General features: G+C 44.6%; 2 protein-coding genes across 4 annotated transcripts; one reads left to right on the top strand and one right to left on the bottom strand.

The window, feature by feature from the left end:
- Nucleotides 1-76: 76 nt before the first annotated feature.
- Nucleotides 77-4,675, bottom strand: LOC108043188 (scavenger receptor class B member 1). Of its 2 annotated transcripts, none has more exons than XM_017121762.2 (7): nucleotides 3,442-4,675; nucleotides 2,107-2,398; nucleotides 1,955-2,046; nucleotides 1,669-1,896; nucleotides 1,341-1,613; nucleotides 695-1,286; nucleotides 77-633 (listed from the first exon to the last, which is right to left on the bottom strand). In XM_017121762.2, exons 2-7 carry the CDS (start codon nucleotides 2,360-2,362, stop codon nucleotides 284-286), a joined length of 1,791 nt encoding a protein of 596 aa, XP_016977251.1. In that variant the 5' UTR covers nucleotides 2,363-2,398; nucleotides 3,442-4,675; the 3' UTR covers nucleotides 77-283. The 2 variants fall into 2 exon arrangements, with proteins under 2 accessions (XP_016977251.1, XP_016977252.1); XM_017121763.2 differs by having other exon boundaries at nucleotides 3,489-4,674.
- Nucleotides 4,676-6,226: 1,551 nt separating this feature from the next.
- LOC108043189 (lysosome membrane protein 2) lies at nucleotides 6,227-15,040 on the top strand. Of its 2 annotated transcripts, XM_017121764.2 has the most exons (7): nucleotides 7,995-8,158; nucleotides 11,704-11,832; nucleotides 12,666-12,918; nucleotides 12,980-13,153; nucleotides 13,213-13,784; nucleotides 13,843-13,964; nucleotides 14,029-15,040. In XM_017121764.2, the coding sequence occupies exons 2-7, from the start codon at nucleotides 11,772-11,774 to the stop codon at nucleotides 14,407-14,409; spliced, it is 1,563 nt and encodes a 520-aa protein (XP_016977253.1). In that variant the 5' UTR covers nucleotides 7,995-8,158; nucleotides 11,704-11,771; the 3' UTR covers nucleotides 14,410-15,040. The 2 variants fall into 2 exon arrangements, with proteins under 2 accessions (XP_016977254.1, XP_016977253.1); XM_017121765.2 differs by lacking the exons at nucleotides 7,995-8,158; nucleotides 11,704-11,832 and adding an exon at nucleotides 6,227-6,344.
- Nucleotides 15,041-18,689: the final 3,649 nt, after the last annotated feature.

The following is an 18,689-nucleotide window of genomic DNA, read 5'->3' as shown; positions in this document are numbered from 1 at the left end:
ATTAAAGGAAAAATGCCCGCTACCGCCAGAGTAGATTAAAGCTTAAACGTGGCTCAAGTTTATGAAAACAAAAAAGTTTCATGTTATGAACAGTTTATTTAACGGTTTTTGCTTATATACATCAAATGACTACAGACTAAAGGTAACTGGCGACTCTTTGCAGACTAATGTCTAAGATCTATTCTATAGGCACTGACAAATTCGAAAATCTCATAAAAGTTTGAACAACTTTCCCCACCCGCCCAAAAACTAACTAACTAATGGCACTATTCGATCTCATGGCTCAGGCTGCTCGATGGTTGCTCCCTTGTGCAGGAACCGGCCCTGGAACAGGCATGTCGATGTGGTGCACCACGACGATTTCCCCGTTTAGTGCCTCCAGCTCAGCGGAGGACTTGCTCTCCTGGAGCTGCTCTTCCCGCCTGCTATTCAGGTAGTATACTGAGGCCACGATCAGACTGAACGATGTCACCGATATGAGCAGCGTGCCGTACTTGAGAGTCTGCTGAATGGCATTTAGGCCAAAGGTACTTAGATACAACGTATGAATAACCTCCTTGGAGAAGTCACCTGCGGTGATCTCGATCCACATCAGCGGAAGAATGGTGGCATTCTTCAGCCGAGCGCCCTGATCTGAAAAAAGACTAATTTAATACGGTTTCCGAAAAAGTATGAATCCCTCGTTCGAGCGTACTTCTCAGTATTGGCGTCTTGTCCAACATGATGTTAATTTGGACGCGCGAGGCTCCGCTAATGGGAAAGCCGAATCGAGGATGTATGTCGGCATAGGTCTGATGAATATCTGCATCCGGTTTGATCCCATCAAAGTCCTCGTATAGCACCGGATCGCCCGTGAAGAAGTGTGGGAAAGAGGGAAATATGGGAGCATCCCCGTAGCACTTGGTGGCGTTGATCACGCCGCTGCGCATGCACAGCTCCGTGTTTTCACAGTAGCACTGGTTCGCCGGATTTATTTTGGGGTTGGCGAATACATCCATTGGTGTCTTGTAGCGCAGAACATCGATGTCGTCGTAGATAGTCACCTCCTTTTCGAAATGTAGCGGCACCTTGCGGCACAGGACCTGGAGGAATACATGCACAGTACTGCGATCCTGCAGCAAATGCGGTGAAAACATCGAGGGCTCGGAGCCGTCAATGCGATTGCACTCCTCCCCCTCCCAGTAGTCCAACTGGGGCATTCCATTGAACTGGGTGATGATGCTGAACTTGTTGATGTCGTCCTCGCCCGTGTTCAGCTGCACCGAGTCCACGCTGGTTCCGTTGCGCTAATAAATACACTTTATTAATAACCTGACAAATAATCCCCTTTCCATCCTTACGGTCATTAAAAGGCCAAAGCGCCGCCGTCCCCGTCCCAGGGACTTTAATTTAATGATGCTGTCCTCATAGCCCCAGAGAAATTCGGAGGCTGTGAGATTCTTGAAGAGTGGCTCCTTGAATTGCTGGATCAAACCTGAGACAAATATTCGTTCAAAATACTTCATGCGCTTAACGGGTCCGGCCGCAGATATGAGGGGCACATTGGGCACCCTCAGCACTTCGTGCTCCCCAATAGACGACTTCTCCGGCAGGAACTTGTACGACTTGCGATCCTGAAAATCATTTTATTAAACACTGAGTATATCTGTTTTGTAAAGGAAAACATACCCTGAAGCTAACCGTAAAGTTTTTGTTAAAGGAAACTTCATCTTTGATAGTGTGTTCTTGGTAGGTGAGGGGGCCTACATCCACGACCTTTATCTTATCAGCCCGACCTGCCAAGTAGTCGTCGATGTTGGGGTAGTGGAAAATGTGTGCCTTCAGCAGCGTATCGTACTTGGGATCGGGGTTTAGCCAACTGTTGGCGGTCTCCGAGTTCTCGGAAAGAATAAGATTCTGTGGACCAGTTGGTGATAGGTAAATCATGATACAAATGGAGACATTACAGACTCACTTCAAGCATGGTGTTGTTGTAGTACTCGGTGAACCACATTACAAAGAATCCGGTCACGCTGATTACAAAGAGCAGAAATATTACGCCCAGCACTGGAAAAGTCGAAGCGGATTAACCGACCCAGCCAGGCTTGTCAAGAATGCTCTACTCACTTATCAGGGCTCCGATATCCTTGGACGTTGGCTCGCGGTTTTGCGCCTGATTGCGCAGGCCCAAGGCCTCGAGAATCATCTGCAGCACAGTAGGCTTCTCGGATCCGTTCGTCAGGCCAAAGCCTCCGAAGTTTCCAGTACCCACCCCGCTCCGCGATGAGTTCAGAGTGAGGGATTTGGTTATTTGAGGTGCCACTGTGCGATCGGATTCTTGCCTGGGAGGTAAGGTCACCTCAGGGTCTGTGGCGGAAGGCATTGTGCTGTGACTTTGGGTGTAATCTCTCGTCGTGAGCTAAAAAATAAAGTGCGTTTTGCAATTATAGGTTCCTATCATTCTCTTATTATGTTGTTGTGCTCTGTTTTGAAAGCCAGATTGTGATTTCCCTACAATTATGTAATTTGCCTTATGGATTGGGCATTGACTTAGTTGCAAATCCAATGCTTGTTCATATGAATTCAACGTGTATTGAATGTTATCTTTATAAATGCTAAACACGTGGCCGCAAAAGGGCTCTGTTTGGAAAGATTATAGCTTATCAGCCAGCCTTTATAAATTCGAATCTGGGGTTCATTGAACACATAAAAAGACAATAACGTCTCTAAAGCACCTATATTTAATTGTTTGAATTAGCGCTAATTTTGTTTCATATATTTTGTGTTTTAACTTTAATGGCCTTTAAGCCTTTAAATTAATTCGATCGTCTCCGACCAACAGAATTTAAACCATACGTTTACAGATGATTCGACGAACTAATCGGGGTTTTAATTCCGAGAGCCTTCGATTCTCTGGTGCTTGCTGGCTGAATTCAAAGTTCAACCGTATGTACTATAGTGTTATCAGCTGCTCCTACAAGTATATATGATTGGCACATACTAACTAGGCATTAATTCATTATTAAATGGAAACAACATTTATCAGTATATGCAGTATGTGCACTATGTGTATAGAGTTAAGCTTTGGCAACCGTGGGGCTAGGATTTGCCAAGAGATAAGGCGCAAGATGAGCTTTAAAATTTTCCAATATTACGCTCGAACTTTAATGAATGATCTGGTAAGGGAATGTGATTGATCGGTTAGGGAACAATTGAACAGATGGTAGTTAATAGTTAGACAATGGTAGTTAATTTAAAAACTTATTTTTGCTGTGCGATTCTTTGAAACCTATTTAAATATCATTTTCATAATTCATACATTCTATAATGATCTAAGGGCTTGTCCTAGATGGGGCTCTAGAGAATAATAAAATTAACAAAAGAATTGCTTTCTAAAGCCCCATCTACGACTTATCCTTATAGATGTATAGATGGCCATGTATCTTTGATATTTTGTCTTACCCTCAAGACCCGTGGGAACCGCTAATACTTTTCCACTTGCTACTTGCCTTTGAGGGTCTCCTAATCGCTGGTGCTAGATGTCTTGCCACTGCGCTCCCCCGAATCAGTTGCAGAGAAGTGGCATTGACTGATAACGTGGTGCGGTGCGGTTAACTAGGGGCGTGTGGGTGGGACTGTGTGGTAGGGCGAGAGCGGGAGCGCTCTCATACAGCATGCACTTGAAATGAGCTATAATGCGGCACCAGCTGATTTTCGGTGGGCTAGGCGAATTGCGCGCTACAGTGGAAACGGAACCACTCTCACAGATACGAACTGCACCCACACGCTTATCGATCGCGCACTCTCTCACTGCTTAGTGCTCGGCTCCTCTGCTTTGCACTTTCGAAGTCTGCCAAACATTTGGCGTCTTAATTAACAATTTCGTCGTGTTTACGCTGGCTGAACACAGTCGTGCTGAGTGAGCGCTTTACTTTGTTGGTTTCTTTTCGGGGCTCTCGTCCCGCGCCCCCGTGAATAGATGGTCCTGCTGGATGCACTACTTTTGTATCTATGCTGCGACTGACTCGTTTTGTATCTGGTATCTTGTATCTGGCGCTGGTGTATTTGCGCCTCTCTGTCCCGTTCTTTTTGTTGCCTTGTGTTCTTTGTTCGCCTGCTTCTTTGTTTTGTCGTCGTCTCTTTTGTGGGCTCGATCGCTCTGGCACTGGCTGTTGTTGCTATAGCTGCAGCTGGAGTCGTCTTTGTAGTTGTAGTTGTAGTTGTTGTTGGAGCAAGAGCTAGTGCTGGTGCTGCTTTTAAACCCGAAGAGCACTTTTCCTGCCCAGCTGTATTCGAGGCGAGGCTGAGTTTCCCTTAGTTTCGACCACTTAGGCCACTTCCAGCGAACGGCAGCACTTGAGGACGGACTGCCTCTGCGGAATTTGTTTATCTAGGCACGGAGAATGGCCCACTGCCACCGGTTGATCCACTTGCCAATTGTTGGCCGCGATTAGCTACGAACTCGGGCCTGCCCACGCATTATCTGGCAGGCAACCCTATTGAACCGATTAGATTTCGCCCGCTTCGCGCCGATCTTTGCGGGGATTAGAGAGCGTGTTTTGCCTGGAACTGGGACTGGTTCTCCGCTGGACTGGACTGTGCGTACTGCCCACCAAACAAGTTATTACTACGACGTCGGAATCGGACGGAATCAGTTCGAGCAGAGCTCTGCCAGCAGCGCAGACGCCCCTCTTTCCCCAACCTTCACCGTCGCTGCCGCTGCCTCGGCCGCCGCAGTGATAAGCGGGCGCTGCGGTCAGCTATGATTGGAGCTGGACGCAGCGGGCGCCGACTGCGCTGCCGCGGAATCGGGATCTCTTGTTTACTAAGTAGCAGCTTTGTGCGTGCCCGCGAGACAAAGTGCAAACTTAATCGTCGTCGGAACAAAGAAGGCACTCGGCAGAGATGGAAGAAGCTCATCAGCCCGCCAGCTGTTCGATGCGCTCCAGCTCCAGCTCCGTCTGCGTATCATTATTATCGAGTTAGACTGGCTCCCTGTTGGCAGGGGGCGGGGTGCAGAAACAGGCTTTATTGTTTCGATCACTGTGGGAATAGAACGGGCCAGAACCGTTGGAATTGAAACGTAGAGTAAGAGCAACACCTAAAAAAACATTTGATTTAAATAATATTTTATAATAATGTGACATCTGTAACCATCTCAGTTATATATAATATAATAACAGATATTATTTTAAAATGTCAGTTACGACGTAAGCTAAAAAATTGGTTCCAGGAGTTGTGACATGAATCAGTATTCTAGTTCACCTACCTTAGGTTGAAGCATATCAAAGTCGACAAACATTTTTTTCTTGATACCCAAACTTTCATTTCCTCTTAAAAAAGAATGAAAAATATATACTCTAATTTATAACCACATCTATAACAGATGTTTTCGTTCTAAAGTTTTCTGAGTGTAGGCAGATGCAGATGCAAAGCACCCCACCTAAAGTCTATTTATAAGTGTGCGCTGTCGCCAAAACAATTTAATTATCACTTAAGTACTTTAAGTACCCTTCAGCCATGGGCCTGCATTTGGTTTACCCAAGCAATTAACGGCGGAGAAAGGCACGGGCAATCCGATGAGTGCATTGGTACTGTGCTCCCACATTTTCAGTTTTAATGCCGTAAATCTTGGATACAGACTTATTTAGACTTTCTTATCGAGCCTCTTTCAAATTCTTGAGCTAGCAAAAAGGCCGGAAGATCGCAATACCCCCGCCGGAGTCGTGTTATTGAACCCCCAGCGTGTGTGCCGAGCATTTATCAGTTCAGTCAAGAGTTTACAATCAACCCGCCGTTTTGAGCTGTCCCTGCCCGAATCCCTGCTCAGTGCTACATCGTCGTGTTTCGCATCAGCGCGCTGATAGCCCCTCCGAACTTTTTGTTTTCCACAACGGATGACGCGGATGGGTTCAATAGCTATATCTGTCGTGCTAGTTAATAGCCTCTCAATACCGATGAGCTGCTTGACTATTTACCTGTGCACTCCCCTTTTGCGGAGTATGAACTCCATAGTGCGCAGTGCTCAAGTTCGGCTGACAGCCTAAGTGGCCCCAAGTCAGCGGCGATCTGAGTTACAGAATTTTGTTTAGACTGCCGGACAAAAGATCACCAAAGTCGCTGTTGGCTTGTGCCGAGCATTATCTGTTAGTGGTCACTTCCTTAACGACCGCTTAGAGGAATCTTATCTCTCAGGGGAGCTGGCTTATCGACGTGGTTGCCGGGCAGTCAAGTGCCAAACACTTCCCAAACTCACCCAGATATCAGCTCGAAATTAAACTGTTCCGAAAGTGCTCCAAACATATTCCTGCGCCCCTTGATGGAAGACTGATTGTTGGCCATGCAGGTGGCCGACATACTGCTGAGTAAGTCTGAAAACATTGAAGATTTACTTTGGGCTGGGGTGAGAGCAATTGATGACACGCCACCACAGCTAAATTAACATATGCGTACGCCGTTGTTGTTGTTGTCGCGCTGTTTTTGTTATTATTTATTGCATCATTTACAGCAACAAATGCGCCATTTTGTACGACAGTTTACATAAACAGAAAGGTCGCATGCAACCCGGTTAGCCTTATTGGCATGCAAAGTCGCCGCAGTGTCAAGCTTCGGATACGGGTCGCCAGTTAGGCGAGTGTGTGTGGTTGGACTTGGCGTGGAATGTCACAAGCATCGGGGCGATAATGTCTTGGCTAGCCTTCTACGTAGCCGTGGATGTTGGGCAATGGCCTTTTCTGATCTAAAATTAGGGTGCGACCCTACGCCAAGATTTCATTTGGAAGTCAACCATTCTTTATATCATAAACTGCTTTCCATTATCCCATGATTTTATACTAAACCATAAGCTTTTGCTTTTTCTGTACTTAAATCTTCTCAAAATTATAAACACGTCTTATAATTTTGAGAAGATGTAAGTCGAAAGGGTAGGGCTTGGTTTACAATCTTCACCTTTTCATAGCTTAGCCAAACAGGACTTGTTAACCTTGCCCAGCTTAGTTTTTTCAGTACTGTGGCATTGTAAATTTGCAAAGGTTGCATTATCGACAAATGCAAGAAATGCTTGTAAAATGATTTCCCAACTTGAGGTCAATAAAATAAAAAAGACAATTCCAATAAAACAGAGTCAGCCCCTGATTCACCGGGGGAAATTCTTCTTACTCCTACTCAGAACTCAGTCTGTGAAAATAAAACTTCCCAGCCAGTTTCTAGAATCGCATTAGATTCATCGATTTCCCCCTAGCTGATTTGGTTATGCAAACGCAGGCAGTTTCTGGCCCGTGTTATTTTCGCAGCTGGATTCGCACATTCCCAGATCCCGTTTATGCTGATGCCCGGGTATTTGGCAAGACTCCGATTCCGGGCAGGCAACAAACAAACCTTTCGCAATGCCGGCATCCAAGCTCCATCGGCAATAACAATAATTTGCTATCGCTGGAGCTGTCAAGTTTGCATACATTCTTTGACTGCAACCTGTCGTCGGTCGTCGGCGGTCGTCGTTGGCAATGTGAATGCGGTTGTTGTGCTGGGTTTGGCAACCACCCCGTGAGTCACTTGCCACAACAACCACGAAAGAAACAGCAGCGGCAGATATCATAATCGCTGCGAGTGGATAAGTGTTGGTGTGGCAATCAATGAGATTTGCCGAGTGTACAGCATTAAACGGAACGCACAACGCAACGAAACGAAAGACTTCAATGCAAGGCAACAAACTTGTTTTATCAGCCAGGCCCGAGCAGTGGCCACCACATGGACCGCCTCACCCGAAACCGAATCCGATTCCGTTTTCGATCAGCCCGAGCTTTGATCGCATGCGTTGCACTCGCAAAAGCTCCCGCTCGCTTACTCTCGCTTTTGCTACCTGCCAATTGCTAGTGGGGTTTTGCCTACCTGTTTATCAGGTTTTCGAGTTTCGCTTTGTCGCAACGCCAAGTCAAGCTTCTGGCTGAGCTTTCGCCGCCCGAACATCTTACGTTGGGGGGCCACTTGAAGACAGCAACTTCAGTTACTCGGCGGCACTGCGAGCGTTCAAGTCGTTGACGTTTTTTACCGGCGGTTGTTCAACGTTCCCTGCTCACCGTTCACCGATCAGCGATCGCCGATCACCACGTTCCAGTCCGGGCCCAAGAATCTTAACTTGCACCTCGGACCGCCGCAAGTCCGTGTAGCCGCCGATCCCAGTGTGAGTGAGTGTTGGCCTGGCCGTTTGGAAATGCCTGTGGCTTCCAGCCCGTCCAGCCCGAATCAAACCTGCCGCACCAGATACAAGATACGCGCTGTGGCAGCCAGCGTAGCAGTGTGTTGGGGATCAGTCGCATTCCTAGGAATCGCCTGACTGCAGCCATAGTTCGATTGCCGTTTCTGCCCCGATCGGGGGCAGACCCTTGCCCCCAGTCCGAGTCCGAGTCCGCGTCCGCGTCCCAGTCTCCAACTTCGAATCAGACTCCAATCAGAGCGCTGGTTGAGCAAGACCTTGCCCAGTCAGCCAAAATAAAACTACTTCGACAGCGAGTTCGCTTAGCAGCGCTACAAAAGCGGAAAATCATTGAATTATGCTTTGGGGGCTTTGATTTTGTTTGTGTTTCTGTTTCTTTGCTGCGGCTAAACGCTCTGCGGCCCTGCCAAAAGCGCATTTTATGTACGTGCATAGTTTTATGATTACTTGTGTGGAAAAAGTGAAATTTTGCTCTGCACTTCACTCGAGCTGCCACGAAGCAGCGGCTCAAAGCGAAATCAAATAAAAGTTTAACAAAACACACATTTACAAGACGCGAGATCCGAAATTAAGCATGCGCAGGCAAGAAACCCTAAGATAAATACTCGTAAATAAATAAATAGAGGGCCTGCAAGCTTTTGACCACATAACGATGACGATTATGTGAAGGTTGCAGCAGCCCGGCCAGAGCTTTGGGCCATCTTCATCATGTCTGTTTTGCCGCTGTGCCCAGTTGATCATAAAATTGAGGTGACAATTGCCTGGCTTTGTCTTCGCCTGCTGTTGACACATTTCGCTGCGAAAGCAACCGCAAACAAGATCTGCACTTCCCCTCGTCCGGCGAAGCCGACCTACTGCCAGTCCAAGATGAGCCACTTCAGTCCGCACATGTCTGTCACGCCATTGACGACGACATCAACATTGTTTAAGGCCCAAATTTAAAACCCATTTCGTTGCGTATTATCAAATGCAGCCCAGGCACGACAAAACGGCAGGTGAATTGCCAGCCACTGGCTCACTTTTTTGGCCGGTCAGTGTCACACTAACTATAATCAGCGGCAGCAGGAAAATCCGATTGGGGAACCGAAGCATTTAATACCTCTTAAAACCATTAAATATATAGGGATTCTGGGGAACACAGAAAAGATTCTTTTGGTGTCAAAGAAATTTTAGGGATTTAAAAGAGTCTTAGAGTAACTTTGCTTAATTGAAAAACAATTTTAAAAACCCTTGTTCAATAGTTTTTGTTACAAGCAATAAATACTTTCACCGTCCACTAAGTTGAACGGCTAAGTCCGATGGATTACCGAACCCAATCAAACTAATGGTTAATCAAACTTTTCCTACTCTTAGTCTTTTTTATTAATTCTACAACTACAAGTTTCCTATGAATCTAGGCATTTGCTGACTTAACTCGTAGAAGTTCGACTGTCACAAGCTCTGCAAGGGTAGCAGCTCCCGAATTGGGTCAGGGTAATTGCTTACACTAAACAGCTACCGCTTGTATTTATTTGTGCAACACTTAAACGCAGTGAAATTATGAGACGGCTCAGCTCGATCTCTGCGCCACCAAGCTGATCAGAGCAGCGGATGTCTTCACCGCGATTCCGCTTTCAGTTCAATTCATACAAAACGTGTGTTTAGAAAGTAAGTTTCTATTGAAGTTTGAATTCTGGCCAGGCGATTCGCTATAACCGCAGCAGCAGGCAGCCAACAGCTGCTAATTGAAAGGCCAAAACAAGTGAAACCAAAAATAAAATATAACTATTACATCAGCTATCGCATTTCGTTGGAATGCCGAAAAGCGCTGCTGTCTGCTCTGCTGCCAGGCATTATTGTTACGGCAAGGTGTTGTTGCACTGGAGTCCCACCGATTTGCATACTTTGCGGGGAGGCTGATAGAAGTCGCTCAGGTTCTGAAAGTAAACGTAAACACTTTGTCCAAGTTGAGTCACTAGACTCTAGATGGTCTGTGTAAACATTTGGGCCTGGTGACTACTCCGATTTCGAGCAATGAGCAATCTCAAGGGTTTCAGCGACTGCGGACTAAATAAACCTAGTGGGCCGTGAACACAGAACCCAATTAGCAGCAGGCAAACAACAGAAAATATGGGTAGCCAAATCCGAAATTGAAATCACTGATTAATGGCCTGGCTGGCTGAGTGTCGCCGAAAATTCATTTGAGGTGAAATAATTACTGGATAATTAGTATTCAATGGGCATCGGCATGGGCCGCATCGATGCCAACAATGGTGGATCCAATACCCAGCTCAATACACCAGCACAAATATTTAAGCCCAGCGAGCGACGACAGAGTCAGAGGCGGAGAAGTGCGACCTTGTGGCGTTCGGAAAGCGCAGTAAACTCGGCAAATAATAAAACTTCGTAGCTGTGTGCGTTGATAGGGTAGAGCGAACTCAAAGTACAAAGTTTAACGCCTTTAGCTGAAACTGCGGAGAAATCATAAACCGCTGGCCATTTCCGCGAGCATCCAAGAACTGGAATCGGAGACTCGATTATCGCCGCATGTTCTTGGCCAATCTTGGCCAATCGAGGGGCGGACGTGCCAGAGAGCTCCATCTGGAGTTGGCCCATCTCACCGCATCGATAAGCGGCCGTTTGTATGCACATGGGGAGCAATTGAATTGAACGTCAAGGGACCGCTCGATCGAGCCTTAATTAAAATGTTTCTATTGTCTCCGGCCGTGCGACGCCTGCAAATGGCCCGCCGGCCATTAGCCGAAAGCCATTTGGCTCCATGTCATTTGCTTTGTTTTATTTGGATCCGTTTATGAATATGAATAATGGCAGACGGCACTCTGCCTGGAATCGTCAATAATAAAAACGTTTCGGTTTACGCACGAAAGCAACATGTATCTGATGTATTTTGCGTTTGCGCTTGCGCAGCGCAGCCCTGGCCTCGGTCAAGGTCCCCACTCGCAGGCCGACCTTAGTCGAGCCAGAGCCTGCCAGCCCATTAAAAAGCTCTTAATGGCCCAAGGTCCGTCCCTGCCAGGAAGGGCGAGAGCTCGAGCAGTGATCGCTATTGGCCAGCACAAAAGGTAGCTGACGCGAAGGTTCTGGAGTCAGTGCCCCAGATCGGTTTTTCGCTTTGGTGCGCTGTGATAAATCAGCATTTGGCCGAAATGCTCGCACATCGACAAAGCGATGTCAAAACAGCACAAGGCTAACACGCCCCAAAACGTGTCTGAGGTCTTTGTGCCGCGACATCTCTCTAAAATGTGGCATGTGCACATGGAAAAGAATGAGCAAGTTGAGGGTGATCAAGATCGCGAAACGATGGCCGCGACCCAATGTCGTATAGAACCCAGTGATCAAGATGTGATATTGAATGACTACTTTCCTGTTTATCTGGCTGCCACTGGCTGAATCTATAATTATTAACGAGACTACAATTTAACCGGTATTACGGCTACTCTATCCGTGTATCTCTAGGTCTCCTTAAACAAAACGTTATATGGTTTATATGTTATTTTGTTTTGCATTTTTAGTTAACAACTGCAAGGCGGTCAGCTCTTGACTTTCCAGCTCCCTAAACCCCAACAGCGAATACGTCAACATGAACGGCCCCAAACACAAGTTTTGCACAAAACTCTCCAGCACTTATCTAAGAAAATGGTGTAAGTATTAAATAGTAAGGACACGACGTGTTAGTCTGGGGGTGGTATTACCATATTGCCCATATTATTAGCATCTAATTGTATTATTCTCATAAATGAAATTATCACACGGATTTCCAACTTGATCATCAAAATAAACCCACCAAACTACTTACACAAAACGCAATGGGAGGTGGAATCACAAGTACCTGGCAGAGGCAATTCATTTAGCGATTTCATTGGTGTTAGAACTCCACGTGCCTTGTTCTTGTTTTGATCCAGTGCTAAGCATAGTTTCTTTTTGAACGACTGGTTAGACTGGTATGCGAATGAAAATATTCTTATTTAATTGCGATGTACGTATGGGATAAACTGGATATGCGAGGCCTTCCTATTCTTCCAACCTTTCCCCTTGCTTTAATTTACTTGTGAGACATACATTCCGCGTTGTAACTTTTCAGAGGTCTTCTGCTGGTGATATCCAGAATCCGGTTATAGTTTCAAGTAGAGTTTCCAGTTCTGGCGTCTCACCATCTATAATTTGCTTGCAATTATTCAATCACAACTAATTGGCCATATTTATAGATAATGGGTGATTGGACAGCTAGGAGCTAAAGGTCAAAAGGGTTAGTGATTAATTTGAGATGCTCGATCAGAGGTGAATAAATATTTATGTCACATCCCGAACATCGCTATCAAGCGGTTTCAGTCGAGTGCCAACTCAATTGTGAGCTCCGATCAAAGCCAATACACTTTCCACGGTTACCCATCCAATATCAAATGACTCATCCCACTTATCCGGTAATTTATGCATTCGGTGAACAATTGTTCAACAATTCGCTTTGGTTTTCCAGGGATTACGATCGTCGTGGCGTCGGCGCTGATAATTGGCGGAATCGTAGTGGCCTGTGAATTCTCCGTGCTGATCGATGCAGTCGTGGACCGCATGGTGGCCCTGCGTCCCGGCGCCAAGACCTTCGGCTGGTGGGCCAAGCCCCCGGTGGAGCCCCGAATCAGCCTGTACATCTACAATGTCACCAACGCGGACGACTTCCTCAGCAACGGCTCCAAGGCCATTGTCGATGAGGTAGGCCCCTACGTTTACAGGTAAGTAATCTTCACTCTTAGCAAATTCGACTTAAATATGAACACTATTCCCCACCTGCAGCGAGACCTGGGAAAAGGTAAACATCGTGGAGAATGACAATGGCACGCTGAGCTACAATCTGCGCAAGATCTACTCGTTCCGCGAAGATCTCTCGGTGGGGCCCGAAGACGACGTGGTTATTGTGCCCAACATTCCCATGCTGAGTGCCACCTCGCAAAGTAAGCACGCTGCCCGGTAAGTACTGCACCGCCTTACGATGGCTCTCTTGGTTAACCTGACCATGCCCGGTCCAGATTCCTGCGTCTAGCCATGGCCAGCATCATGGACATTCTGAAGATCAAGCCGTTCGTGCAGGTTTCCGTGGGCCAGCTGCTCTGGGGCTACGAGGACCCGCTGCTTAAGCTGGCCAAGGATGTGGTGCCCAAGGAGCAGAAGCTGCCCTACGAGGAGTTTGGCCTGCTGTATGGCAAGAACGGCACCTCCTCCGACCGCGTCACCGTGAACACGGGGGTGGACGACATTAGGCAGTACGGCATCATCGACAACTTCAACGGGCGCACCCATCTGCCGCACTGGACCACCGACGCGTGCAACACCCTGGCGGGAACCGATGGCTCCATCTTCCCCCCGCACATCGACCACGACCGCATACTGCATGTGTACGACAAGGATCTGTGCCGCCTGTTGCCTTTGGTGTTCGAGAAGGAGGTGATGACTTCGAACGAGGTTCCCGGATACCGCTTCACCCCGCCCGAGTGGGTCTTCGCCGACGTCGACAGCCATCCGGACAACATGTGCTTCTGCCCCGCGGGCAAGCCCTCGTGCTCCCCCAACGGACTCTTCAACGTCTCCCTGTGTCAATACGGTGAGAAGGAATGCTAAATACTGGCTTCGATCGAGTTCTATCATAAAGTTATCTGCAGATTCCCCTATCATGCTGAGTTTCCCGCATTTCTACCTGGCCGACGAAAGCCTACGGACGCAAGTGGAGGGCATTTCTCCGCCAATGAAGGAAAAGCACCAGTTCTTCTTCGATGTCCAGCCTGTAAGTCATAAATCGCACCCCTAATTCACCTTTAAAGCTTTTTTTAATACATATTTATTTGCAGAAAATGGGAACCACCCTGCGAGTGCGCGCCCGTATCCAGATCAATCTGGCCGTCAGCCAGGTGTTTGACATCAAGCAGGTCGCTAACTTCCCGGACATCATTTTCCCCATCCTGTGGTTTGAGGAGGGAATCGACAACCTGCCCGACGAGGTCACCGACCTCATGCGCTTCGCCGAGCAGGTGCCGCCCAAGATCCGCGTGGCGCTGATCGTTGGCCTGTGCGCACTGGGCGTGATCCTCCTGCTGCTTTCGACCTTCTGTCTGATCCGCAACTCACACCGACAGAGCACCCTGCACCTGGAGGGCTCCAACTACCTGGCCACCGCTCAGGTGGACATGAACAAGAAGCAGAACAAGGATAACCAACCCGCCAGATACTAGGCGCTCTAGTCGGAGTCTGGTTGCAGTCCGAGGGTCTCTGGGTGTCTTAGTTTAGTGTAGGCCTTAGCTAGGAACTGGGACTAGCCCACCTTACTTCCACTTCCCAATCCCCGATCCCCAATCTCCAATTCCCAAAACCCACTCCCTTTTCCAATCCCATTCCCGAAAGCGAATGTGCGTCTCTGTAGATTAGAAGAAATGGAGCTGGGAAGACTTGTATGTATATGTATGTGTATCTATATCTATTGTATTGTATGTAGGTTATCGTTGTAAGTAAGCGTTATGAAAATTTTGATTTGTAGTCTTACAAAACAGTCGTGATCGCTTAAGGGCTCAAAGCTTCGACTAAGACTTCGATTTGTTATACCAAAACAGAAGCCGATCCCGTACTTGTTTTCTATTACCCTGTTGAAATTGAAATTGAATGTCCAGATTGATTCACAAAACTCGAAACGTTTCTCAAATAAAACAAAGTTCCATCCTCGAATACAAATGTGCTTCATTAGACCAAATGCTGGACAAGGTCCGCATAGGAAATTTGTATACTATAAGTACATAATTCTATCGATCGAATGTACAATTTATATGCATTAATGTGTACAATAAACTACGATATTATTTTAATTAGAAATCTCCCAAAATTTTCTTTCCGTTCATATAAGCTTTAAAAGCTGTCGCATTATGGGTGACGTTTTTTCTCCAGTCCTCGTTAGCTAGCAATTGTTTTTTTCGTTCCCACTATCCAAAATATCCAATAGAATTATCCAAAAGAATTACTATTTTGTGCAGCTAAGCCCTAAACTATAGATTCCAGGTTGATTTGGAAAAATTAATTTTTTGGCAGGCTCTAGAATTTTTCATAAGGGGTTAACCTTTGGTTTTTGCAAAAAATCGCCTATACTTAATTTTTTTAAACTGTGAATGCCACTCGATTGAAAATTTTATAACGATTTCAACGAGGTATGACATTCCAACGAGTGATCATTATTTCCAACGGTTTTGATAAAAAAAAAACCGAAATAAAAGTTTATTTTTCCGGATCTCCGGATTTTGGCATTTTTGATTAATGATCAATGATTTTTTAATATTTGCCAAAAATCGACTGATTTGAAATTTTTTAGCTGTGAATGCCATCATCATCATTAATATTTGCCAAAAATCGACTGATTTGAAAATTTTTAGCTGTGAATTCCACCCGACTGGAAATTTTATAACGAATTCAGTGAGATATGGCATTCCAACATCTGACAATTATTTCCCAGGGTTTTGATCAAAAAACCGAAATAAAAGTGGGTTTTTCCGGATTCCCGGGTTTTTGGCATTTTTGATAAATAAAATATCATTAATATTTGCCAAAAATCGACTGATTTGAAAATTTTTAGCTGTGAATGCCACCCGACTGGAAATTTTATAACGAATTCAATGAGGTATGGCATTCCATCTTGTGACAATTATTTCCCAGGGTTTTGATCAAAAAACCGAAATAAAAGTGGGTTTTTCCGGATCTCCAGATTTTGGCATTTTTGATAAGGGGTTACATCATTAATATTTGCCAAAAATCGACTGATTTGAAAATTTTTAGCTGTGAATGCCACCCGACTGGAAATTTTATGACGAATTCAGTGAGATATGGCATTCCAACATCTGACAATTATTTCCCAGGGTTTTGATCAAAAAACCGAAATAAAAGTGGCTTTTTCCGGATCTCTGGATTTTGTCATTTTTGACATCATTAATATTTGCCAAAAATCGACTGATTTGAAAATTTTTAGCTGTGAATGGCACCCGATGGGAAATTTTATAACGAATTCAGTGAGGTATGGCATTCCATCATGTGACAATTATTTCCCAGGGTTTTCATCAAAAAACCGAAATAAAAGTGGCTTTTTCCGGATCTCCGGATTTTGGCATTTTTGATAAGGGGTTACATCATTAATATTTGCCAAAAATCGACTGATTTGAAAATTTTTAGCTGTGAATGGCACCCGATGGGAAATTTTATAACGAATTCAGTGAGGTATGGCATTCCATCATGTGACAATTATTTCCCAGGGTTTTCATCAAAAAACCGAAATAAAAGTGGCTTTTTCCGGATCTCCGGATTTTGGCATTTTTGATAAGGGGTTACATCATTAATATTTGCCAAAAATCGACTGATTTGAAAATTTTTAGCTGTGAATGGCACCCGATGGGAAATTTTATAACGAATTCTGTGAGGTATGGCATTCCATCATGTGACAATTATTTCCCAGGGTTTTCATCAAAAAACCGAAATAAAAGTGGCTTTTTCCGGATCTCCGGATTTTGGCATTTTTGATAAGGGGTTACATCATTAATATTTGCCAAAAATCGACTGATTTGAAAATTTTTAGCTGTGAATGCCACCCGACTGGAAATTTTATGACGAATTCAGTGAGATATGGCATTCCAACATCTGACAATTATTTCCCAGGGTTTTGATCAAAAAACCGAAATAAAAGAGGGTTTTTCCGGATCTCCGGATCATTAATATTTGCCAAAAATCGACTGATTTGAAAATTTTTAGCTGTGAATGCCACCCGACTGGAAATTTTATGACGAATTCAGTGAGATATGGCATTCCAACATCTGACAATTATTTCCCAGGGTTTTGATCAAAAAACCGAAATAAAAGAGGGTTTTTCCGGATCTCCGGATCATTAATATTTGCCAAAAATCGACTGATTTGAAAATTTTTAGCTGTGAATGGCACCCGATGGGAAATTTTATAACGAATTCAGTGAGGTATGGCATTCCATCATGTGACAATTATTTCCCAGGGTTTTGATCAAAAAACCGAAATAAAAGTGGGTTTTTCCGGATCTCCAGATTTTGGCATTTTTGATAAGGGGTTACATCATTAATATTTGCCAAAAATCGACTGATTTGAAAATTTTTAGCTGTGAATGGCACCCGATGGGAAATTTTATAACGAATTCAGTGAGGTATGGCATTCCAACATCTGACAATTATTTCCCAGGGTTTTGATCAAAAAACCGAAATAAAAGAGGGTTTTTCCGGATCTCCGGATTTTGGCATTTTTTATAAGGGGTTACATCATTAATATTTGCCAAAAATCGACTGATTTGAAAATTTTTAGCTGTGAATGGCACCCGATGGGAAATTTTATAACGAATTCAGTGAGGTATGGCATTCCAACATCTGACAATTATTTCCCAGGGTTTTGATCAAAAAACCGAAATAAAAGAGGGTTTTTCCGGATCTCCGGATTTTGGCATTTTTTATAAGGGGTTACATCATTAATATTTGCCAAAAATCGACTGATTTGAAAATTTTTAGCTGTGAATGGCACCCGATGGGAAATTTTATAACGAATTCAGTGAGGTATGGCATTCCATCATCTGACAATTATTTCCCAGGGTTTTGATCAAAAAACCGAAATAAAAGTGGTTTTTTCATCATTAATATTTGCCAAATATCGACTGATTTGAAATTTTTTAGCTGTGAACGCCACCCGACTGGAAATTTTATAACGAATTCAATGAGGTATGGCATTCCATCTTGTGACAATTATTTCCCAGGGTTTTGATCAAAAAACCGAAATAAAAGTGGGTTTTTCCGGATCTCCAGATTTTGGCATTTTTGATAAGGGGTTACATCATTAATATTTGCCAAAAATCGACTGATTTGAAAATTTTTAGCTGTGAATGCCACCCGACTGGAAATTTTATGACGAATTCAGTGAGATATGGCATTCCAACATCTGACAATTATTTCCCAGGGTTTTGATCAAAAAACCGAAATAAAAGTGGCTTTTTCCGGATCTCCGGATTTTGTCATTTTTGACATCATTAATATTTGCCAAAAATCGACTGATTTGAAAATTTTTAGCTGTGAATGGCACCCGATGGGAAATTTTATAACGAATTCAGTGAGGTATGGCATTCCATCATGTGACAATTATTTCCCAGGGTTTTCATCAAAAAACCGAAATAAAAGTGGCTTTTTCCGGATCTCCGGATTTTGGCATTTTTGATAAGGGGTTACATCATTAATATTTGCCAAAAATCGACTGATTTGAAAATTTTTAGCTGTGAATGGCACCCGATGGGAAATTTTATAACGAATTCAGTGAGGTATGGCATTCCATCATGTGACAATTATTTCCCAGGGTTTTCATCAAAAAACCGAAATAAAAGTGGCTTTTTCCGGATCTCCGGATTTTGGCATTTTTGATAAGGGGTTACATCATTAATATTTGCCAAAAATCGACTGATTTGAAAATTTTTAGCTGTGAATGC

Source organism: Drosophila rhopaloa, unplaced genomic scaffold, assembly GCF_018152115.1.
Source record: "Drosophila rhopaloa isolate 14029-0021.01 unplaced genomic scaffold, ASM1815211v1 contig_115, whole genome shotgun sequence".
Classification (NCBI taxonomy): Eukaryota; Metazoa; Arthropoda; class Insecta; order Diptera; family Drosophilidae; genus Drosophila; species Drosophila rhopaloa.
This window is presented reverse-complemented; position numbering and strand designations above follow the sequence as displayed.